This window comes from Oryctolagus cuniculus, chromosome 2, assembly GCF_964237555.1.
Source record: "Oryctolagus cuniculus chromosome 2, mOryCun1.1, whole genome shotgun sequence".
Lineage (NCBI taxonomy): Eukaryota > Metazoa > Chordata > Mammalia > Lagomorpha > Leporidae > Oryctolagus > Oryctolagus cuniculus.
This window is the reverse complement of record NC_091433.1, coordinates 164817608-164843482: the sequence shown is the minus strand read 5'-3', so window position 1 is coordinate 164843482 and position 25875 is coordinate 164817608. Positions and strand designations below refer to the sequence as shown.

The following is a 25875-nucleotide window of genomic DNA, read 5'->3' as shown; positions in this document are numbered from 1 at the left end:
TATTTAAATACCAAGAGACTCTATCCACTGAACAATTTCTTGAACAAGAGCCACTCCTAGTAGGAAAATCACTTTTATTTGTATAGTCAGAAGTAGGTCTGGAAAACCTCTGATCCGTTTACCCCAGCAGAATATTGCACAAAATGGACTTCCCGCCCAGGTCCAAAATAAAATTTTTTGTTCTACTCATACGTAATTAAAGCCATCCAGTTATTTTAACTAATTTTTGCATAGTTATACTGCAACATTTTGTCTGGCAAGCATGTAGCTTTATTTTTAATCTGTCCCAAGTAACTGATCCAGCCTTGACTTGTACAGTTGACACATACATTGTCAAGGATGTCCCTGAACATTTTCTTTCATGATTAAGAAGGAATGCAGAAGGGAGGGGCAAAATTATTCTTCACTCTGAATCTGTTGAGCTCCATTTTAGAATGTGCCCAGGACTGTGTTTTGAACAGGCTGTTGAAGATCAGCATTAAGGACTGACTTGGAAAATGTGTGATTTCTGAAGACATCTCATTATTGTCTCAAGGTGCCACAGAAGAACCACTGATAACCTTCAAATAAGGTTAGTACCAACCAAAGTAATGAATTAATTTTTTCACTGAGCAAAATTTAATTTTTTAACAAAATGGAAGTTTCTGGTAAGAATTTTTTTTATTAATGAGGTAGTTACACTTTAAAAAATTGATTCAACATTGAATTGGTAAGCAATATTACAGAAATATTGTGGCTACTTTTTCTTTCATGCACATCCTTCTAAAATACCATTTTTGAGTCATTCAATACAGGAATATTAGAGCGACCATCTTATTGATGACATTCATCATTTATTGCACTAATCACTTAGTCTTATGGAAATGTTCAATAAACTAATCCTCAACACTTTTTCTTTTTCTTTTTAAGATTTACTTATGTATTTGAAAGGCAAAGTTATAGAGAGGCAGAGGCAGAGAGAGAGAGAGAGAAGTCTTCCATCTGCTGGTTCACTCCCCAGATGGCCACAACGGCTGGAGCTGCTCTGATCCGAAGCCAGGAGCCAGGAGCTTCTTCTGGCTCTCTTAGGTGGGTGCAGGGGCCCAGAGACCTGGTCAATCTTCTACTGCTTTCCCAGGCCACAGTAGAGAGCTGGATCAAAAGTGGAGCAGTCAGGACTTCAACTGGTGCCCATATGGGATGCCTGCACTGCAGTTGGTAGCCTCACCTGCTATGCCAGAGCCAGCCCCTCAACCCTTTTTCAAAGAAAGCATTTTTGCCCTTGGAAGGTTCAATTTAGTCATAGTAACCTTTTCAGAATTATTTGTAATTTCTTGTGTTTTAGAGATTCCATCATTTTTCCTAAAAATGTTACATTAGACACAGTAGTTTATTTCCCTCTTTGCTCTAAACTCTACTCCCAGCCTAACCTGAACAAGGTAGACACACAGCAATTTTATGTGCTGTGGCTCAGGGACAGTAGCAGATCCCTGCAGGGAACTGTGCCTGGGTAAGTGCTCAGATCTGGGGATCCCGCCCGCCCGTCTTCTAACAGAAGCAGGGAAGTCTGAACGGTGACTCCAGGAGTGGGGCACGCACACGGCACTGATCACAGGACAGCTATGGCACGGATGTGAAAGATGCCATGAGGATCCCTCACGCATTCTCTCAGAGCCAGCAGGGGCTGGCTGTCCAGCTGGCCTCCCCAGGAGTGGGCAGGAGGAAAGGCTTTCAGAGCTTCGTCACCTCTGCCACTGTGTGGCCTGGGACAAGTTTCTTCACCGTTTGCTCACTCCTGGATTCATTTTGGACAGGCGGCAAAGAGCAGCGTACCGGGCACAAAGAACAGTATGAAAGGCGCAGAGCGTGTGGAGAGATGATCAGACAGTTTGGCCATAGCTGAAGTACAGGATGCTGCCTGGCGGAGGTGGTCGGGAAAAGCTGGCAGAGGGGGAAGGGTCTCTAACCACTCTAGCGCAATGCTGCACTTGTAATCTGTTTTGCCTTTAGATGTTCCTTTTAGATGGAACACACCTCGCAGAGGTGGGGGACATCATCCTCTTCCCTCCACCCTCTCCTTCCTTTCCCTTGCAATCCCTACAACAGGGGCTGGCAAAGATAGTGCCTCTCTTTGCAATTTCAACTTTGTCAAAATCAAAGACTGTCACCGTTTCAGAGTTTCTACCCCTCAGCTAACTTTTACTGCTCAAGGAATAAATCCAAGGCACCGAGGACAGGTGGATGCAGGTGCCGGAAGGGTCCAGCTATTTTGCCCTTTCTCAACCAGAAGAAAACCAGCTCTTTGCCTCGTGGAGCGGAACTGGGAGGCCCAGTTCGCAGCCCACATGCCGCATTTTTAGAGAAAGCCTCCTCTGTGCTGTGTGCTGGGGATGCACAGTGAATTGTTCAGTGGGCTTCTGCAAAGCTTAGTCTTTTAAATGTTAAAAAGCCCCTTTTAAGTATTGCTGAAGAAACACTGACATTTCTTTTTGTATCCAAATCTTGTTAGAAGAGAAGCCTATTATCACCCATAGGACAGATATACATTCTGTCCTGGCTAAATAAGGCAATTATTAGTATTATGCTGTCATAACTTTGTAAACCATAATGAAACACGAGGCAAAGTGATTCTGTAGAAGGGACTATGTTACTAGTTTCAAATCTGAGAGATTACGTATTCCTCGGTTCTCTTCCCAAACATAAATTAGTTTCAATAAAATGACCTAAGTTTAAACTGGCCAGGCTCATTCTTCAACTTTGCTTGCTTAAAGCTTAAACAAAAAACAAAAAACAAAACAAAACAAAAACCTTAAAAAGACCCTCTAGAACCCCCAAAGCCCCACCAGCAAATAGCAGTAGATGCATTGTAAAATAGGCGTTCTGATTTTTTTGGAGCAGTCTGTGTTTAATAAACAAGAATGTACTCATTTCAAGTTCCATTCAGTAGACTGCTGGGAAATTTAGCAACTAAGTTCTATACAAGCCTAAGCTTACAGCAGTAATGCGGCCTTGTGAGCAGTGTTAAGACTCCAGCCGCCAGGATTATTTTCATTACACAAACCACAAGGAGTGAAGCGAGGTCAATCCTTGGATGTGAGGCATCTGAAGAAACGGTGACTTGTATCTAGAGGCAACTGGGAATGGTGGAAAAGGCTGGGAATTTTGCTTGCTAGAAGAGGACCCAAGTTAAAGTGGAAATCGGAATATGAGCCTACAGACACTAGTTGTCAGCCCCGATGACGTGTGCGTTTGACTTTGTCGTGCGGAGCAAGGTTCAAGGTGGTGCCTACAAAGGGGCACGAAAGAAGGATTATCCAGGAGACAAGGGGTGGGTTAGGGAACGGGGACGAACCGGGGTGGCAATGGCTCTGAGGAGTGGCAGTGGTGGGAGAGGGATCGCTCTGCGGCTGGCGCGGCAGCCCTGAGCCGGCCACGGCGGTCAGCGGGGACGGGGGAGAGGCCGGCCTTGAGGCGGCAGCATCCGGGCCACGATGCCCGGTGCTGGCCAGGTGCCCTGCGGCGCGCCGTCGTTGTCTTTTGTAAATGTTAGGCCGGGAGCCCGTCCCGAGTTGAGAACTCCCCGCGGGAGGAGGCGGGAGCCGCGGGCCGAGCAGCGCGGGCTCCACCCCCGGCGGCGCCTCCGCCATCTGGGTCAGGACGCGGCGGCCGCGGTGCTGGACTTCGGGACCCGCAGGCTCCAGGACTCCAGTCCGCCCGCCGCGTCCCGCCCGCCCCGCTGCAGGTCCGGGTCCCGGGGATCGGGCAGGCAGAGAGGTCAGCGCAGAGAACACAGGTGCGTACGGAGGAGAAGAAGGGGCGACTGGGTGGGCTGAGGCTAGACGCGGCGAGGACCGTGCGGAGGGCGGCGGCGGCGGCGGCGGCGGGGCACTTCCGGCGGCGGCGACTGCACTTCCGGGTCGCGGCATCCCGTGGGGCGTCCCGCCCCTTTGCCCTGCGGTGTTTTCTGGCGCTGGAGAGCAGGCCGGTGGCGGCTGCACGCGGTGGGCGCCTTGGAAGGTGGTGTCCCGGAGGCCACGGATACTTTCCCGCAGGCCGCCGACCCGGCGTGCGTTCGGAGCGGGCCGTGGGCTGCGTCGGCCCGGCCGCTCCCTGCCGGGAACTTCGGCGGAGACGCGCTGGGCTCTCACCTGAGCTGCCGGGTCTCACCTTTGCAGCCTCGCACAAACGTTCGCTGTGCTCCCCCTCTCCCCCTTCCCCCTCAAACTCGGAATCTTTACCAGTTTGACACAAAAATGGAGGTCAGATTTTCAGTGCTACCGGCATTTGCAAATAAGCCAGACATCGGGGAGCCCCAAGTTTAAAGTAAGTTAGAAACTAGGAAAAGATGAAAACTTGGTGAAATACAAGAATTCGAATTCTCTTTGGAGTGTCGGGTTTTCTGGGTTGCTGGAGGAAATCTGATCACTTATTCGAGGGCTCAGGACAGTTCTCTTGGGAAACTTAAACCCCAGGCTTGCCTGCAACCCATAATGTTCTCTTAGCCTTCTTGCAAAATGTTTCACACATTCCCAAAGTTTGTAAATGAATTAGGCATTTTACATTTTCCCCCAAAGGCTCTGCTGATGAATGAAGCGAACATGTATACTATTTGCTGAAGCATTATTGATGTTAATTTGATAAAGCATAATTTTCACGTCTAAAAATGAATTTCAGTTAAAACCAAAAGGTGAAGTGGAAAATGTTTCTGAATGTTTTCAGAAACTGTTACTTCATTTTCATGTCCTACTTTTCTGTAGAATCCATGTTGCGATGATTTGTTGCCGTGAAATTGATTCTCATCTCTGCAAATAACTTTTGATGATGTTTTCCAGAATCTTACGTACCAGTATATGTTAACATAATATCCATCGTTTTCATTGTTGTTAGCATGTAAAAGATTGAGATTTATAACAGGAATAATACTTTGCATCTGCTTATTAAAAATATTAGCACTCTAAATATAGTCAATTTTTAATTGCTGTTTTTATACTGTTAAGTATATACTACTAATATCATAAAAGATAAAAGCTATATAAACTTTCATACAACTATTTAAATTACAGTACAGGCAAGCAAGTGTTCTGATTAATTACTTTTGTATAACACTTTTATTTTAAATTTTAGAGTGTTTTCAAAGTTTTAAAGAAAATGTTATTTATTTATTTGTTTTTTTGAGAGGTAGAGAGACGGAGATACCTTCTATCTACTGGTTCACTCACCAAATGTCCACAACAGCCAGGGCTGGGCCAGGCAGAGCCAGGAACCCAGAACTCAATTCAGGTCTCCCTCACAGGTGTCAGGAACCCAAATACTTCAGCTGTCACCTGCTGTTTCCTAGTGGGCATTATCAGGAAGCTGCAATTGGAAGTGAAAATGGGGCTGAAACCTGGTGTAATATGGGATGCGGCATCCTCAGTGGGGGCATTGCAGGGGCCCAAGGACTTGGGACATCTTCTGCTGCTTTCCCAGGCACATAAGCAGGGAGTTGGCTCAGAAGTGGATCATCCGTGGCCTTGAACATATGGGTTTGCCAGCACACTGGCCCCCAGTTATAAGATTATTAAGTTGACCTGTCTCAGAGTAATAATTTAGGATTTGTGTAATTCTTAAAGTAAGGTCAAGCAAAATATGACTCTCCAATCTGTTTAAACCTGGTACTGTCTGAGGGATAAGGTCTTCCTTGGTAGATTTTTATTTCTCTTTATTTACTTTTAGATGAATAACTTTAGTAGGAATGGGTTGAAGGAAGCTATCAGGACAAAAAGGTTCTTTTTAATAGACCTCTACATCAGCATGTGGATGTCCTATATTAATTTTTTTACTGATCAAAAAAAAAAAGCTACGATAAGCTGGAAGTGTGATTATTAGATGTAATGCAAGTTTAAGTCATGAGTGTATAATGACTTTCCTTGTGCCTGTTGTCTTTTTGCAAAAAAATTTCAAGACAGTTTAATTTTATATGATTGTTTGGTGGAAATTAATAGCAACCATTACAACTTTAACTAGATCTGAACCTGCTGCTGGTCTGTCTTTGGGTGGGATGGGAGTGAGCAGATGACTGGACGTCGTACTCGCCTAAACCACTTAACTGGAAATGCTTTTTCGCTTAAAAAAATTAATCTCTGGAAAAACACCCCAAGGTCAGGCAAACCAGATTAAGCATCAAGGCTTTCTCTGGAATCTTTGGTTTAGGAGGAAGGGTTTTTGTGTCTAATATTTGCTGTCTAATATTTGCTAAGGTGATTTCTGGAAAGTTATTTTAAAATCAGTTCTTCTCATTAACACTTAGGAAGGATAATTGCTGTCATCCAAGCATATGGAGTAGGAATCTAAAGAAAGACATTCTTTTAAGCAGGCTTCTCAGAAGTAGGTGCTTGGCTGTTTATTCTTTCAGATCTTTTTTTTTTTTTTTTTTTTTTTTTTTGACAGGCAGAGTTAGTGAGAGAGAGAGACAGAGAGAAAGGTCTTCCTTCTGTTAGTTCACCCCCAAATGGCCACTACAGCCGGCGCTGCACCGATCTGAAGCCAGGAGCCAGGTGCTTCCTCCTGGTCTCCCACGGGGGTACAGGGATCCAAGCACTTGGGCCATCCTCCACTGCCTTCCCGGGCCACAGCAGAGAGCTGGCCTGGAAGAGGAGCAACCGGGACAGAACTGGCGCCCCGACTGGGACTAGAACCCAGTGTGCTGGTGCCGCAGGCGGAGGATTAGCCTAGTGAGCTGCGGCGCCGGCCTCAGATCCTTTTTCACTGGACATTTGAAGTGGCACATTTTGCTGGCCATTTCATGTGTAAGAAACAGTAACACTTTGCCAGAATATATGAGCTCATCGGATGTAAGCTATAGGAAGGCACATTTCGGGTATACGAAGTCCAACATTGCCATCCTTTTGATATTTTTGCCACTGGTTCTCCCAGTTCTTTATTTTGCTTTGTGTTTCACTTAGAACAGTGAAACAAAGACAGCTTTTATGAACTCCCACCATCATATCTACCCACCTACCTAAATCTCTGCTCACACAATCTGCTTCCTGTTTCATTACTCTGAGTGAACGTTTGTGTTCCCATCAAAGGCCAACATTTGTCCTTAAGTACTAGATCCCATCCCTTTTGCTTTTTGAAGTTTATTGTTGTGAAGTTTTCTAATATTTCTCCTATGTCATCAGTTTTTTGTTTTGATTGTATCTTCTGTTGACAAACAAAACACTCATTTATTCATCTTTGGCACCATTTCCCCATATAGTTAGTGTCATTTCTCTTTCTGTCCAGTCGTTTTCTATTTTCCCATCGTTTCTTATTTCCTCTTTTCCTGCCTCCTTTTGGACTATCTTTGGTATTCCAATTTTGTCTCTGCTATTATTATCTACACCATTTTTTTTATGTTTTAATGGTGAACCTAGGGTTTATAAGTATGTATTTTTAACTTAATATTGTACCACATCACTGTAATCTAAGACTTAAAAATAGTATTTATAATACAGTTTGTGCCTTTGAGCCTTTGGGCTGGGGCTGTTATCCTGTTTTTTAGGTCTACATGTGTTAGAAACCTTGTGATACATTATTGTCTTCTTTGCCTTAATAAACATTTTATAATGAAATTTTGAAGTGTGAAAAATGACTTTTGTATTTACCCCTGTATTTGCTGCTGTTGATGTTCTTCTTTTGTGTAGATCATCATTTTCTTTCTGCTTGAATAACTTGTATTAACGTGTCATAATGTGCATGTCTATTGGTAGTGAATTCTTTGAGCTTTCTTTGTCTAAAAAAGTCTTTATTTTACCTTTAGTTTTGAAAGGTGTTTCACTGGATACAGGAATTTGACAATTTCTTTCAGCACTTTAAAAAATTATTTATTTATTTTAAAGATTTATTTATTTGTTTGAAAGGCAGAGTCACACAGAGAAAGAAGGAAAGAGCAAGATAGAGAGATCTTCCATCCGCTGAGAGAGAGAGAGAGAGAGAGAGAGAGAGATATCTTCTATCCACTGATTCACTCCCCAAATGGCTACAATGACCAGGGATGGGTGAGGTTGAATCCAGGAACCAGGAGCCAGGAGCCAGGAGCCAGGAGCCAAGAGCTTCTTCCGGGTCTCCTACATGGGTGCAGAGGCCCAAGGACTTGGGCCATCTTCTGCTGTCTTCCTAGGTATATCAGCAGGGAGCTGGATTGGAAATGAAGCAGCTGCGACACGAACCGATGCCCACATGCGATGCCGGCACTGCAGATTGTGGCTTAACCCGTTGCACCACAGGATCAGCCCCTCTTTTAGTGCTTTTAAAGATAGTACTCCATTGATTTCTTGTAGTTTCTTTGAGATTTTGTCCAATGTGGGAATTTTTTGAGTCACCTTTTCCCTCTACTGACTTTATATATTTTTTAGATTGCTTGATATTGCCCCGTAGTCTCTGCTTATTTTATTTTGGTTTGTTTTCTCTATATGCTTCATTTTGGATGTTGTATGTTGCTGTCTTCAGGTTCAGTGATTTGTTTTTGTTCTACAGTAATTTTTCAGCTGTTAATCCCATTCAGTAAAACTTTCTCATCCATTTTATTTTTCATCTATAGACGTTCCCTTTGCTCTTATCTAGCCCCTGCTTTTTCCCTTCTCTTCATGTTTATGTTTTTCTTTAATATATTGATATATTAAACAACATGCTTGCAATAATTAGCAAATATTGTTAATTATATAATTTTTATCATTTTCCTGCTTCTTTACATGTCTAGTAATTTTTTTATTGAAAGGTGGATATTTTGATTTTATGTTATTGTGATTGTGTTCTGTTCTTTTAAGGAATTTTGGACTTTCATCTTCATGGTGGTTAACTTACTTGTCAGACAGTTTAATGCTTTGGAGGCTTAAGGTTAGCCCTAACAGCCTTAACTCCAGGGTAGCTTTAGCCGCACTGTGAATGCATTCCTCCTGTGTGGCTTTTGCTGAAAGCTTCATGTATTCCATAAGCCTTTGCTGCTGTGGCAGGTGGAACTTGAATGCTTCCCAGTGCTGTGCAGTCTTTAGGAATAGTCTAGCTTATAGCTTCCTAAGAGTTTTGCTTTTCCTAGCAGTAGTTCTTGCCTATTCTGATGGAGTTTCACCCCAGTGTGTTCAGACCAGTATTCAGTGTGGACTTCCGGACTCCCTTCTCTGCACACCTCGCTTTCTTCAGTTCTGTGTCACACAACTTCTAGGGGTTTCAGTTTCTCTGACCCCTGACCCCTGACCCCTGTCTATTCTAATCACTGAGGCTACCAAGATGTTTGATTCCCACCTCCATCCCCCTGTAGTCCAAAAATTTTCTCCATTTGGAAAGCAAGGGACATCATAGAACTTATTTATATATTTTTACTTTTTCCAGATCATCAGTCGGTTTACCAATAATCTGATCCTTAAGAAAGTGTTAGGAAAAACAAATCCAAAACATTACAAATTTTATTTTCTTTACTGGACAATTTACTACTACTTGTAATATTTCTCCTGTAACACTAGCCAAACTTAATGCAGATGTTTACAAAGTAGGGAAAGCAAATGTGAGGACTTTAATACACATGAGAAATTCTCAATATATTTTGCAGCAATTAAAAAAGCTTGTCATAGTATTAATATATTTGTTGCTGTCTTTAAGTCTCAGAAGGTAAGGGAAATTTATGTTAATATTTGCCTTTAATGGTCTTATGACTTTAAGAACAGGGATAGGCAGTAAACTAGTAAAGATGAGATTTGCTAAAGAAAGATTATGGTGCATTTGATTGAAGTAGCTGAGTTTATATGGGATGAAGTGGGCCGTAGTTTGGCTCTTGAGTGCAAAAAGTAAAAGGTCAGAGAGAGAAGGGAGTCAAACAAATGACTTTTTTATTTAAAGTGAAAATTTGAAAGAAAACCAAAGTCCTCAGATATAAGTAAAAATATAAAGAAAAGAAGAATTCTTGGTCAGAAGATGAAAGGAGAGGAAACCGGCACATGTGGTATCATTTATGCTTCCCATGTTGAATACACAGAAATGGGAGGGTGGGCTTTGTACACTTACTGAAGTTTTCCTAAAGGCCTGGGATTTAAAAATTGTGGTTACTCACTCTAAACTTAAGTATTAATGTGAACTATGTACTAAGAAAGACCTTCTTCTTAGCCTTCTAGACATATTAGATAAAACCCAGAAATGAGCATACTAATTTTAAGAAGTTTGTGAAAGTTCATATCTTGAATTCTTAATCAGTTTCTCAGAAATTTATAATGTGATTTTACTCTTTAAAATACACAGTAAATGGTAAATTTTAAATTGGTCATACAGAATACATATTCTGTATTAAAGTTGATACTTAACACTAGACTTAAATAATATCCTTAAAATGAATATTTCCGTTGGGCCACATACATTAGAGACATAATTACTCATAATATATTTTAGATTTTGACTAACTTGTGTTTTTTTTGGATGATGTAGACTTGATGTTTTTCAATTAAAAATCATTAATTTGCATATATGTTTTTAATTTTAGAAGCAGAAGCCAAGAAATGCCTCATTCTTCAAACAGAGAACTGATATTTGGCATCATGGTAGGAACTGCTGGCATCAGCTTGCTGCTTTTGTGTTACTGCAAGGTCCGTAAATCAAGGACAACAATGAATTTACCTAAATTTCTTTCTCTGGGTAATACATTTGATTCAATAACTTTGCAAGATGAAATGCATAATGGCCAAGGGACGATAGCAGTCTCTCAAAGAAGGCAACTTCAGATCCTGGAAAAGTTGAACGAATTACTGACAAATATGGAAGAACTCAAGGAGGAAATCAGATTTCTTAAAGAAACCGTCCCAAAGCTGGAGGAATATATACAAGGTGAACTTGGAGGGAAGGTAGCTGCTCATAAGATAAGTCCTCAGCACAGAACAAGGAAAAGAAGGGTCACCACAGTTCAAAGTTCAGCAACAAGTAACAGTTCAGAGGAAGCAGAAAGTGAAGGCGGGTGAGTTTCCCCAAGATATCTCCCATGTTGAATTGACGAGTTATTGTATTCTTGTTATTACTTAGATATTTTCATTGCATATTTCCAGTCGTATATTCTGCTCTGAAAAGAAGTGATCATTTTGGCTTTAGGTCATGGTTGAAACCATATTCAGTAGTACTGAAGATTAGACTGCACTGACAAAAAGTATACAAGTAAATTACTAGTAGTTTGTAGCATCATGTGACTATTGAGGAACCAGTAATTGTTTTCTCTAACATGCTTGCCTAATTTTTCGTATGGTTAGTGTGTGATCTCTTATAGAAGAATTCTCCAGACCAGTGCTGTCCAGTACTGTGATGGTGAAAATGCTATAAATCTGTGCTATCATGGTGGCCACTGACCACATCTGGCTGTTAAACATTTGAAATGTGGCTGGGGCAAATAGGGAATTGAATTTCATTGTAATTTATTTAGTTGCAATTAAATTTAATAGCCACTTGGGGCTAGTGGGTACTGAATTTTAGTGAAGCTCTAAAAAGATTTGAGAATGTACAAATGATTGGTTTCATTTAGGTATGGATTAACCCATTCAATTGTAACATCAAAACATAAATAATTAGGAGAGAAATAGCAATTTATGAATAAAGAAATTATGCCTGGTTAGGAGTTTTTGAGGATTAAAATAGGTTAAAAAAAAAAAAAAAGAAAGAAAAGAAAAGGAGCATTAGTGACTAACCTGAAATTCTTGAAAGCCGGGCCCCTATGTTCATTGTTGTATTCCTACCACCTAATTTCTGTGCCTAGCACAGAGTAGATTCCAATAAAGAGTTGTCAGATGAATGATCTGCTAAATTACCATGGAGTTAGGGGAAGGGATTTGGAGGGAGGAAACAAAAGATAGGAATGAGAAGGAAATTTCATAGGTAAAGAAATATAAGTAGGTGATCAGGTCTTAAAAATTAATGCAAGAACTGGAATTGTTTAGTGTCTTCATATATGAATTAGCAGGGGCGAGGAACCTTTTTTCTGCCAAGGGCCATTTGAATATTTATAACAAGCACTCAATTTGGATATTATTTTGAGAAAGGAATCAGATAGATTTTTTAAAATACTTCGAAGTGAACTTTGTAAATAAAGTAGTTTTTGAAAACAAGATCTTTGTGAATTTTTTTTGTAAATTTTGGATTGCCTGTCCCTTTATAATCTCCTATGGGGCTGAACTGACTGCATGGTGAGTCACAGTCATAACTCCTTTACCACGTTTAAGGGATGTAGCCTTCATAGACAGCCTCCTTGAGACCAAAATTCAAACGATAAGCAGCAGCTGCATGTTCTCCGTGAAAACTTGTTTTTGTGAGAAGTGTCTGGAGCTTTCCACTGCTTTTAGTAGATGTCAGTCACAGTTTCCTAATGCTGTTAGTTTAAATCAAGAAAGGAAAAAAAATCTAATTATATCCTTCAATGTTGACAAAAACTAAGTGTTAAGACTTGAGATTTGGGTAGATCAGTGGAACACACCTTCTGTAAACTTTATTAGAATCTCTTGCATGTGTGCCTTCTCTTAGTACACAAGATATCATCGTGGATCGATCTACACATATTTTAGAGTCAGCTATTATTTCAACTGTTTGGGTGTAGTGGTGATGGCTAATGCCCAAAGTCTCATAATGTGGCCCCTCAGGGGGTCTGTTGGAATTGTTTGTTTATCCTTTTTAGCCCTGGGGTTAACATTCTTGGGCAACATCTTTGCTTTTTGGTGATAATATGTTCCAACTGTTTTTGTTTTTGTCCCTGCTCCAAGACATGGAGTCATTTACCACCTTGACAGTATTAATTCGTTTCAGTGAGAATAGTATTAGATCCCCAAGTCAGGCCACAATTAATAAATGTATTTTAAAATATTTTAAAGTCACTAATATACATTAATTTTTTCAATTTAAATTTAAATCCTTATTTCTGAAGACTTCTTTTTCTATTTTCTTTTCTTAGAGCTACCCACCCCTCTTTTCTCTGTCTTATTTGAATTATATTGCTCTGTCAAACTATGAGTTTCAAAACTGTTATATAAGTTATAGTGTTATGTGAAACTTTAGGAACCTCCCTCTAAACAGTTAAATTTTGTTGCAGTTGAAAGTAATAATTAATTCATTATTCTTCCACTTCATGGTTTAGTTGCAGGATTGTAGAGTAACCATATGGGCCTTTTCCCTCTCCCCTCACCAAGATATCAAGATATTTTCATTTTCATGTTAGGTTCATATTGTACCCTCAGATGCTATTAATAGATACAGAATGATTATTTGAAAAAAAAACAGAACACCAGCAGAGCACAAGGCATAGTAACTAGTACTTTAGATGATACTACTTAATCAGTAATACAGGATGATGGTAAAAGAGAGACTACGGATGCAGACTTCTGAGGTTTTATTTGAAACTCAATTTTCATGAACCAAAATATAAACTTTGTTTTTTTACATTTATTTACTTCTGTTAAATAAGCTTTGGTGTTGAACTTCAGTTTCTTAAGACATTGATATAAATGCAAATGAAGATACTCATAAAGTGATTCTATAATCTTCAATGCAGCTTAAATTTGCAAGAAAAAAAGTTTTCTGTTTCAGATTTTTTTAAGTGAAACATTGCACATATAATTGAAGTCTTCATTCTACGCCTTTCTCTGAGGTAAACTTTGCCTTGCAGTTGATTTACATTCTTCCTTTGAAAATTTTGTTGTTTCTTTAGGTGTATGTTTACATAAATAGACACAAATAATCTTTTGTTCTTTAAATTTACATAAATGGCATTATATGTTATATAACATTTATATGGTACATAACATTATATGGTATGTAACAAATGATTTTGGATCAAAACATGCTGATTCAAAATCCTATAAAGCAGTGTATGAGAATTCTTATCTCTCTACACAAATTCCTATATTTTCAGACTTTGCAATTTTCGCCAGTCTGATGGAGATGAAATGGTAATTGTTTTTCAATTTGCATTTCCCTGAACACTAGTAAGATAAAGCACCTTTTCATAGTTTATTTACCATTTAGGTTTTACTCTTCTATGAATTTCTTTTAAAAATTAAAAGGAGAGGTAGCACTAACACTTCCGGTCCCCTCTTTTCATTCATTGTGAGTGTCTACTCTGTGCCAGGCACTATCTGGGCTCTAGAGGTATAGGCAGGAACAAAGCAAAGTATCACAAGTCAAACACAATTTTTTAAAAAATAAAGTAGGATGTCAGAGAAAGACACTGTCAGTCTCAGTTTTAACCAGAGCCCCAAAGCCAAGAACAAAACAATGGCATAAATTATCTTTGCATTCTGCAGCCAAATGCTAGACCCTTCTGGGCAGGACTCACTAATAGTTTGAAGCCACTGCTCCCCTGCAGCCCATGAAAGGAATATGCTGAAGGGCTGAGAGAAGCATTTCTTTAGAGAAAATTGTTCACGTGCTGGCCATCTCACCAGTATGTGGGTGGCGCTGGATGCTGTGGGGATGGATGTCATTGCCCAAGCAGAATGCGCAGTGCGGCAAGAGAGAAGACAGTGGAGTACAGAACCTTCTGGAACTGGATAAGTGGACAGAGATAGATGACTCTATAAAAGAAGACCGGTGACTGGGAAAAGAGCCAGAGGACAAAGGTGTCACAGCAACCAAAGGACAAGGTTTTGAGAACACTGGTGAGGGCCATGGGTTTTGGAATGTTTCTGGCCCAAGTTGGAATGCTGGACCAGACATCTAATGGTTGTATAAATTCATTTCTCCAAACCTGAACTTATTTATCTTTAAATATGCTTAATAATAATTGCCTCATGTTGTTTTAAATCTTAAATAAGATGCTATGCGGAGGTCTTTTCACTCTAATTATAGTAAATTCTTTAAAAATTGACTTATTTTTGTCAAAAGAAGGAAAATGTATCAAATGTACTATAACAGGATCATCATTTTTTTAAAAAGTCTATAAGCTTTATTGATACTTTGCTTTATAAATATTTTATACTACTTATAAATAAAATGGTTCCTTCTCAATAGTGGCACTAACCAACCCAGTTCCCTAAGAAGAAAATACTATGTATAAGGAAGAAATGTATAAAGACAAATAAGATGTCATTTAACCTACTAAAATTATAATCTAGAAGACTGACTGAATTTTTAAAATAATTTCCATTATTTAAACAATTTATCCTTGGACCATGTTTTGATTTCTAGATAAAAACTTCTTTGCTTTATTTTTTTTTACAAAGTCAGAAAAGACAACAGATAATAAAATTAGAATAGTGTTCACTGGGGCCAGCACTGTGGTGTAGCGGGTAAAGTCACTGCCTGCAGTGCCGGCATCTCATATGGGCACCAGTTCAAGTCCTGGCTACTCCACTTCTGATCCAGCTCTCTGCTATGGCCTGGGAAAGCAGGAGAAGATGGCCCAACTCCTTGGGCCCCTGCACCCATGTGGGAGACCTGGAAGAAGCTCCCCGATCCTGGCTTCAGATTGGCACAGCTCTAGCCGTTGTGGCCATCTGGGGAGTGAACCAGCGGATGGAAGACCGACCTCTCTCTCTGCTTCGCCTTCTCTCTCTTTGTAACTCTGACTTTCAAGTAAATAAATAAATCTTTTAAAAAAAATAGTGTTCATAGTATCTCTTCACTATTTCCCCAGATATATGAGTAATTATATTTTCAGCTGAATTTTAAGTTATTATCAGGTTTCTTTAGTATTGATATATTGCCTGTAGAACACTAAAAAATTGATGAGGAGAGTTGGCGCCATGGCTCACTTGGTTAATCCTCCGCCTGTGGTGCTGGCACCCTGGGTTCTAGTCCCGGTTAGGGCGTCGGGTACTAGTCCTGATTGTTCCTCTTCTAGTCCAACTCTCTGCTGTGGCCCAGGAGGACAGCGAAGGGTGGCCCAAGTGCTTGGGCCCCTGCACCTACCTGGGAGACCAGGAGGAAGCACCGAGCTCCTGGCATCGGATCGGCGCAGCGCTGGCCGTAGCGGCCTTTAGGGGAGTGAACCAACGGAAGGAAGACTTTTCTCTCTGTCTCTGTCTCACTGTCTATAACTCTACCTGTCAAATAAAAATTTTTTAAAAAATTGATGAGCAAAAGTTAAGATACTTGTTGGACTACCATATCCCACATTGGAGCATTGGAGTGCCTGGGTTCAAACTGGACTCCGCATCTTTTTTTTTTAAGATTTATTTATTTTGTTTGAAAGGCAGAGTTACAGAGAGAGAGAGCTATCAAGATCTTCCATCCACTAGTTCACTCCCCAAATGGCTGCAGTGGCCAGAGCAAGACTGATCAGAAGCCAGGAGGCAGGAGCTTCTTCCAGGTCTCCCACATGGGTACAGGGGCCTAAGTACTTGGGCCATCCTCCACTGCTTTCCCAGGCACATTAGCAGGGAGCTGGATGGGAAGTGGAGGGGCTGGGACTGGAACCAATTGGACTCCATTTATATTTCCTGCTAATGCATACCCTCGGAGGCAGCAGGTGATGGCTCAAGTACTTGGGTTCCTGCCACCTACACGGGAGACATGGATTGAGTTATAGGTTGCTGACTTCAGCCTGGCCTCGCCCTGGATGAAAGATCTTTCTCTCTCTCTCCCCGCCCTCTTCTCCCCCCATTCAAGTAAATAAAAATATAAAATAACTTGATGAAATATTAAAATTAGGAACCAAATTTTTGTACCAAAGTAAACATTAAATATACACATATGCCCAAACACATCTCCCTCCTTCCCCTCCCTTTCCTGCCTTCCTGGCTTCTTTGCCTGCCTTCTTTCCTTCCAGTGGATTTTCTTGAATGAGGTAGCAAGAGTAGACTGACATCTTGTTATTACTTCCCTTGTGCAGAAATGATTGGCAATGTTGAGATCCAGCCATAAGCTCATCATTTCCTTTGGGGTAGCTCAGTGGGTAGATGCTTCTTTTATAGACCTTTGGTAGGAGTGTTAAACAGCAAAATGGCTCAATGTTGAAAGCAAGAGGTTCTTCAGTAAACATTAGGGCAAACTACTGCTTGGGATGCCTGCATTCCGTATGAGTGTGTGTGTGTTGAGCCCTAGCTTCTCTGTACTTCCTATCCAACTTCCTGTTAATATGCCTAGGAGGCGATGGAAGATGCCTAGGGCTAAGGGTCCTAGCACCGATGTGGGAGATCAGGATGGAGTTTTTGTTTCCTGGCTTTAGCTAGACCAACCTCTCCCTGGCTGTTGTGGCCATTTGGGGAGTGAACCAGTGGATGGAAGATATCTCTGCCTCTGCCTGCCTCTCTTTCATTCTCTGTCTCTCTGTGTGTGTCACTCTGCCTTTCAGACAAACTTTTTAGAAAAAAGCATTGCATATTCAATTCTTGTAACAAAAGAGGTCCTTTTGGAAAGGGTAGTCACAGATCTTACTATGACCTAGGAGCGTTGAAAAAATTTCACAAGGATGGAAAAAAGATTACTGCAGTTAGAGGGTAATCCGCCTTGAGCTTTGTATGCTCCTGCACATCTTCCTAGGTGTGCCAAGAATCTAAGTTCCTGGGCTGGTGTTGTGTTGTACCGGGTTAAGCTACTGTTTCTAATACTGACATCCCATATCAGAGTGCTGGATTGAGCCCTGGCTGGTCCAATTCTGATCCAGCTTCTTGCTAATATGCTTGGGAAAGCAGCAGAATGTGGCCTTAGTACTTGGGACCCTGCACCCATGTGGGAGACCCAGATGGGATTCTGAGCTCCTGACGTACACCTGACCAGCCCCAGCCATTACAGCCATTTGGGGAGTAAACCAGCAAATGGAGGATCTCATTCTCTCTGTGTCTCCCTCTCTCTGTCACTCTGCCTTTCAAGTAAATAAAAAAAAAAAACTGCTTAATATCCTTGTTCATTCTGTCTGGGTCATTTTTCATGACTGTAACAAGAAACCTTGAGTAAGGAGGTCCTTGCTCGAGTACCAAGAACAGGTTTAGCAGATTTGCTTTCTGCTTGCAATGGAAGTGATGGATCCCCTGTAACACATTCCAGTTGGGAGACAAATGTCTCTGGACCTTCAGCATTGCCTCTGTGGGTAATGTGGGGCCCAGGACAACCAATGTGAATATCCTGGCCATCATACTGCTCACCATGCCACGAGTAGTACTCATGTTAGACTTCTTTTGGATCCAGGAAGTTCGTGTTTTCTGTCAGTATCCACGAAGAATAAGAGATTAATTTGTTAGCTTTAGTATAAAATCAAATCACAGATAAGACTACTGTATATTGAGAATTAGAGAACTTTATTCCTCTTCAAAGGAGTTTATTCAAGGGTTTCCAAGAATCAGGTGTTAGGAAGAGAACAAAGACCAGAGGTGTTACTGTTGTGTAGGATAAGGATATTAAGCAATAAATAAAAGCATTTGAGGGTGTATTTTATGTCTAAGTGGCTATACATATACACCCATTATGGAGACAGTACTCTATGTCAGGTTGGAAAAGGAAAGAATAGTGGTGTTTTTTTTCTAATAACTGTTCACCTCACCTTTAAGTGAGTTTAAGTTATTCCAAGTTGTAATGAACAGTGGCATTAGCAGGTTTTCATAATCTGTGCATGTGGCCTTAACAATCAGGTGGCACACTTTATTGTCAAGGTGGACGAAGCTTGTTTCATTCTGAGAGTGACATTTGCAACGTTTAAGCTGTTTTAGCCATCTTAATATAGTTTCATACCAAAGTTTATACCGTCACTTTTGCATGTCACTGGATAGTATAAAAACCTGGGGTGGGGAGGAAATGTTCCAGTGAAAGAAGAATGGATTAGTAGGCCAAGCTTGTGGCAGGCAGTTCTAAGCCAATGATTATGTAGAGACCATCTAGGTTATCACCCTCATCCAGCAGTATTCCCACCCTTTGATTTGTTGGATGACTCCTTGAGCATAATGAAGCCTCAAGAATTGCAGCTTTTCAGAACAGTGAGCCACAGAACAGTTTTATACTAAAGCTGATGTCATTAGATTCTAGAGCTTGCTGTCATCACATTCTGCGTTATTGCCATGTTAATTCCATGTGCAACTCAAGTATTCAGTCTTCTGACCTGTTCCACCTACACAGGGCATTTTACGGCTTAAGGATGATGGCCTAGAAGGGAAGGGAAGACTTAATTTGGATTAAATTCAATATGGGAAAATGCCTAAGGTAAGCATTTAAAAAACACTTCTTCATGTGTTTTGTATGCTAAAGGATGTTGACAATATTCACAAACCAAGCTTTAGTGCTTCCCTTAGCTTCCCACAGAACTGGATGTCTGCAATGTTTGTATAGTTGAAGCATTCTCTCCAGAGAGCTTCTGCCCCATCCATGGTTAGTATTTTATAATGTAACCAGTGAACAGGGCATAAGTTTATTCTGCCTAAACCCTTTAAATATGGTAGCTTTATAGTCTCAAACAGATATTTTGGTTTATTATCTTTAAAAACCAAAAGTTACATTTTTCTTTTAGGGAATCCTTTAGTGCTGGAGTCCTTTCATGTACTCCTCTTATCTTCCTGTCTGCTTCTGAGTCTTGCGACTTCTTTCTCCAAGGTCCATAGAGTGGTAAGATACTGGGGGAGAGATGGAGATGATCTTCTAGACTCATGCATTCTTTTGGGTCCACCTGTATGACTGTCACCTTCAGCACCCCTGTTTTCCTTACCTGTTATTGTTCAGGAGGTGTGGCAGGTGTCCACCCTGCTCCCTGTTTTTCTTTTCCTCATTTGACCCTTTTTTCACTCTAGTTGCTGCAATAAGGACCAAGGTACTGCTGACTTCCTGAAGTATGGAGTGTCTTCTAGCTCACAGTCATTTGTCTCTGCTGATTTTAAAACACCTCGTCCTTCTGCAGCGTATAAAGTCAATTCACCCAGAGGAAGTGCACCGTTATCTTCTCTATCAAATACATCTACCTGTTCATTTCTCTCTGCAAAAAGACATTCTATATCCAGCAGATTTAAAAAGCGCTACACTTTCCCTAGTTGGCAGCAAAGTAGAGCTAACTTTGAGTCTCAAGAAGATGAAAACGACCTTGATTTTAAACCTTCTTCAGAGCCTTTTGCTGCCTTTCCATCCCGAAGACGTTTCTCTTCCCGCAAACTCAGTGTTGTTTCCTGTTATAAGAGTGCTATTTTTTGGGATCCTCGAGCAAGTGGTCAGGACATGTTTAATCTCAGTGAAATGGAAATCTTTTCTGAAAACCCAAATAATACTGATACTGAAAGACATATAGCTTTCTCCCTTCCTGAATTTAATGGTAAAAATCTTAAGGATTTTGAAACAAGAACTACTTCAGATAATCAGAACACTATTGGTGGAGTCACCTATCAACAAAGTGCAGCATCCTTGAATTTTCCTCCAACAGTTGTTTCGTCTCCCAGTGATATTCAAGAAGATAACCAGTTCAGTAAATATCCAAAAGATTCCCTTTATCCTGGGTCTCAAAACATCATGAATTATTCTCCAGCTATGATTGAATAGCACCCCTTCTCACCAGTGTAACACCCCTTACCCTCCATAACGTTGGTTTTTTTTTTTCATCTTATAAAAATCCTAGTATCTTTATCCCATCTCTAGATGAAGGTATCACAGGTCTCTTTGAAGATGAAGACAAACCTTTCCCTTGTGAAATTCCTACGATAAAGTCACCCCAGACTTTACCCTGTCTTGGAAGTGCAGCTCATTCAGACGCTTTCTACCAGTCACACTTCATGTTCTGTAGTAATTGACACTCACTAGTCATAGAAGTCCCCTCTCCTCTCTAAACTCCACTGCATTTTCTGGGAAAGATTCTTACCTTGCAGTCTAAATTTAACTTTAATCGCTGTGAAAATTATGAAAATGAAAGGTAGTATTGACATTACTGGAAAATGAAGTAAAAAATGATTTCATTTGGTCAGCTTTTTTTTTTCAAATTTGCTAATTTGCTGCTTAGACATTGGCTGGTCCCAAATTTCTGAGTGATTATTGTAATACTACTGTTTTATAGTACAACCAAGCTTTAATGTATACATTTTCCAAACGTAACACATTGTTTGAGAGTTGTTTTATCCTACTCTATTTACTAGAAAACTGTGCCTTCATACTCTGTAGAGCTATATTGATCAGTTCACATGCCAGACATCCCACTGTTGGATGCTTTTATTACCTTACGAATAAAATTATAGGGGCTAGCATAGTGGTGCAGTAGGTTAAGATACTGCCTGCCATGCTGGCATCCCATATCTAAGCTCCAGTTTGAGTCTCAGCTTCTCCATTTCCCATCCAGCTTCCTGCTAATGTGCTAGAGAAGTCAGTGGAAGGTGGCCCAGATACTTGGGCCCTTGCCACACATGTGGGAGACTGGGTGGAGTTCTAGGCTGCTGGCTTTGGTCTGGCTTAGCCCTGGCTGTTATGGCCATTTGGGGAATGAATGAGTAGATAAAAGATTGATCTCTCTGATCTCTCTCTCCCCCCCTCCCCCCCTTCCCTCCCCTCATGATTCTCATCTGTTTTTTTTTTTGTTTGTTTTTTGTTTTTTTGTTTTTTTTTTTTTTTTTTTTGACAGGCAGAATTAGAGACAGGAAGGTCTTCCTTTTCCGTTGGTTCATCCCCCAAATGGCTGCTATGGCCAGCGCACTGCACCGATCCAAAGTCAGGAGCCAGGTGCTTCCTCCTGGTCTCCCATGCGGTGCAGGGCCCAAGCACTTGGGCCATCCTCCACTGCCTTCCCAGGCTATAGCAGAGAGCTGGACTGGAAGAGGAACAATAGGGACAAAATCCCAGGGTGCCAGCACCGCAGGTGGAGGATTAGCCAAGTGAGCCGGCCAATTCTCATCTCTTGATCATTCAAATAAATAAATCTTTTTAAAATTAACCAAATTATAAGTTAAAAATGTATAGTTGAAATATGTAAAATATTTAGAAACCAAATATTTTAAGTAAATAATTTTGGTACACATTTATGTATGCCTAAGTCTAAGAATTCAGAGAACCCTGCAATCAGAGATAGAAGTGTGCATCAGTCTACAATATTTTATTTTATTGTTTAAAATTTTATTTTTTTATTTGAAAGGCAGAGCCCTGCCCCCCGCCTCCCCTAGACACACACATACACAGAGTGGGGGGGGGGGGAGAGAGAGAGAGAGCACTTGCAACCACTGTTTTACTCCCTAAGTGGCCACGACATTCAAGTCAGGACCACTCCTAAGCCAGAAGCCTAGAACTCCATCTTGGTCTCCCACATGGGTGATAGGGACCCAAGTAATTGGGTCATCTTCTGCTGCCCTCCCAGGCCCTTTAGCAGGAAGCAGGACTCAAATTGACTCTAATATGGGATGCTAGCATCACAAGCAGACGCTTAATCCACTCATCACAAGACCAGCCTGTCCCAAATTTTGTTTTTAATAGTCAATGTTTTTCAGATTTTGTTTCTATTAAATTAAATAAGGCTTATAAATATATTCATCAGCATAACCGAGTGGAAGATGTATACAGGCAGTTAAAAACACTCAGAATATAGTTGGACTTAGTAGGAAAAAGGAATTTGCATTATTTTCAAGTATTTATTATAATAAAATGGCCCCAAATCTAAATCATTTGGCTAAGATGCTATTTCACTTTTTTGGTTTTCTCTTACTCTTAGCATGTCTCTTTAAAAAATTATTATAGATTTGAAGTTTGTAGTTGTGATGAAATACATAAAACATAAATTTACCATCTTAACCATTTTTAAGTATGTAGTTCAGAGATATTGAGTACACTCACATTGTCAGGGGACCATCATCTCCACCCATCTACATAACTTTTTTCATTTTACAAAACTGAAACTCTGTACCCCGTCTCTGTCAGCCATCATTCTGCTTTCCATCAATGATTTCAACTACTCTCAGTACATCATATCAGAAGGGAGCCTCAAAAAATTCGTGGAGAAATTAAGGCATAAGTTTATTGTGGTGCAAAAGATTTTTGAAATCCAGGCTTATTGCATTTTTCCATGAACTTTTTGAAAACCCTTCATGTAAGTAGAATCCTCTAGTAATTGTCTTTGTAACTGGCGTATTTACTAAGCATAATATCCTCAAGCTTTATTCATGTTGTAGCATGTGTCAGAATGTACTTCTTCTTTTTTTTTTTTTTTTTTTTTTTTTACAGGCAGAGTTAGGCAGTGAGAGAGATCGAGAGACAGAGAGAAAGGTCTTCCTTCCGTTGATTCACTTCCCAAATGGCTGCTACGGCCAGCGTACTGCGCCGATCCAAAGCCAGGGGCCAGGTGCTTCCTCCTGGTCTCCCATGCGGGTGCAGGACCCAAGCACTTGGGCCATCCTCCACTGCCCTCCTGGGCCGCAGTAGAGAGCTGGACTGGAAGAGGAACAATCGGGACAGAATCCAGCGCCCCAACCGGGACTAGAACCCGGTGTGCCGGCGCCACAGGTGGAGGATTAGCCAAGAGAGCCGCAGCGCCAGCAAGAATGTACTTCTTTTTAAAAGCTCAATAATAATCATATGTATATATCACATTTTACTTATCTGTTCATCCATCAATGGGTGATTTTGGTTGATTCTATGTTTGAAATATTATGAATAACTCTGCTATAAAGATAGTTGTACAAATGCCTCTTTGAGACTGTGCTTTCAATTCTTAAGAGTATACACCCAAAAGTAGGATTGCTAGATCATATGGTAGTTCTATTTTTCATTTTTGAGTACTTGATCTACTGGTTTCCACAGTGGCTGCACCATTTTACAGTTCTACCAAGAGTGTACAAGGATTCTAATTTTCTCACTACCTTGACAACACTTGGCATTTTGGTTTGTTATAGTGGTCATCTTACTGGCTGTCAGGTTATATCTTACTGTGGTTTTCATGTACACATTCCTGTTGATTATTGATATTAAGCATATTTTCATGTTATAATTGACTCTGTATATCTTCTTTGGAGAAATGTTCATTCAAGTCTTTTGCTCATTGAATTTTTTATTTTATTTTATTTTATTTATTTATTTATTTTGGTTATTTGAAAGGTAGAGAGACAGGGATTTCTCACTTGATGGTTCACTCCCCAAATGGCTACAACAGGCAGGCCTGGGCAGTGTCAAAGCTGAAAGCCTGGAACTCAGTCCAGTCCTCCACATAGGTGGTACAGACTCAACTACTTGAACTATCCTCTGCCACTTCTCACAGTGCCCATTAGCAGGAAGCTGGAATTAAGAACAGAGCTGAGACTCAAACCCAGGCACTCCAATATTGGATGTGGGTATCCCAAGCTGCATCTTAAATTCTACACCAAACACTCATCTTCTGTTAAAATCAAAGTTGGTTTTTTCAGTTTTAGGTTTAAAATTTGTATTCATTTTAAAGGCAGACAGATCTTCTATCTGCTGGTTTTCTCTCCAAATGCCTGCAACAGCTTGGGTTGGGCAGACCAAAGCCAGGAATCTGGGACTCAGTCTGTGTCATACATGTGTATCAGGGACACAAGTACTTGAACCATCATCTTCTGCCTCCCAGGACGCACATTAGCAGGAAGCTGGAATTGGAAACAAAGCTGGGACTTGAACCCACAATCTGGTATAGGAGGCATGCATTCCAAGCAATATCTTGAACACTGTGCCAAATACCCAGTATGGGTTTGATGTTGCTGAGCTGTAGAATTCTTTATGTATTCTGAACATTATTACTTATCAGAAGTAAAATTATTTCCTCCTAATATGTGAGTAGCCTTTTTACTGTTTCAGTTGTATCCTTTGAGGTGCAGCAGTTTTAGATTTTAATACAGTCCAATTTATTTTTTATTGCTTGTGCTTTTGATGTCAAATCCAAGAAACAACTGCTAAGTCTATTGCCATGAAGTCTTTTTCCCTATATTTTTTCCTAAGAGTTTTATAGTTTTAGCTTTTATATTTCAGTATTTGATGTATTTTGAGTTAATTCAGGAGTATAATATTAAGCAAAAAGCCAACATTTTTTTGGCATGTGGATATTCAATTTTTCCAGCACCATTGGTTGAAGAGACTATTCTTTCTCTGTTAAATGGGCTTGGCACCCTTGTCAAAAGTCTTTTGTCCATATATGTCTGAATTTACTTCTGGACTTTCTCTTCTATTGCATTTTCCTATATGTCTGCATGCAAATACCACACCATTTAAATTTCTATAGCTTTTTAATACGGTTTGAAATCAAGAAGTATGAAAACTACAACTTTGTTGTTCTTTTCAAGATTGCTTTTACTATTCAGAGTACCTTGAGATTACAAATTAATTTCAGTATAAATTTTTCTATTTCTACCAAAAATAATGGGGAATTTGAGGGAAGATTGCATTGAATTTGTAGATTATTTTGGGGGGTATTGATATCTTAATGATATAATATCTTCAAATTCATGAACATGGGATGTCTTTCCATTTGTGTTTCTTTAAATTCTTTTGATAATGTTTTATGATCTTCAGTATACAAGGCTTCAACCTTAGTTCATTCCTAAGTATTTTATTTTTAAAATGCTATTATAAATGGAATTGTTTTTTAATTTTTTTAAAGATTTATTTATTTATTTGAAAGTCAGAGTTACTCAGAGAGACGGAGAGGCAGAGAGATTGAGAGAGAGAGAGAGAGAGGTATTCCATCCATTGATTCATTCCCCAATTGGCTGCAATGGCTGGAGCTGCACCAATCCAAAGCCAAGAGCCTGGAGCTTCTTCCTGGTCTCTCACAAAGGTGCAGGAGCCATCTTCCACTGCTTTCCCAGGCCATAGCAGAGAGCTGGATAGGAAGTGGAGCAGCAGAGTCTCAAACTGGCGTCCACATGGGATGCCTGCACTGCAGGCATCAGCCTTACCAGCTATGCCACAGCACCAGCCTCGGTATTTCTTTTTCAGATAACTTATTATCAATGCATAGAAGCACAACTTATTCTTGCATGTTGATTTTAGTATCCTTCAAATTTGTTCGGTTTGTTAAGTCTTAATAGGTTTTTTGTA

The 25875-nt window shown here is 40.3% G+C and overlaps 1 protein-coding gene across 16 annotated transcripts in view; it reads left to right on the top strand.

Annotated features, from left to right (window-relative positions):
* Positions 1 to 441: 441 nt before the first annotated feature.
* Positions 442 to 25875, top strand: part of RMDN2 (regulator of microtubule dynamics 2) — a 103924-nt gene continuing 78490 nt past the window's right edge. For 4 of the 16 annotated variants that reach the window (XM_017340817.3, XM_070069236.1, XM_070069235.1 and 1 more), the window contains exons 1-2: positions 3901 to 4302; positions 10469 to 10936. In XM_017340817.3, the coding sequence (XP_017196306.2) occupies positions 10485 to 10936 (452 nt within the window). In that variant the 5' untranslated portion in view covers positions 3901 to 4302; positions 10469 to 10484. Of the gene's footprint in view, positions 572 to 3138; positions 3308 to 3388; positions 3773 to 3900; positions 4303 to 10468; positions 10937 to 18925; positions 19084 to 19664; positions 20322 to 25875 lie in introns of those variants that run through there. The other 12 variants (XM_070069233.1, XM_070069232.1, XM_070069230.1 and 9 more) reach the window with 10 other exon arrangements.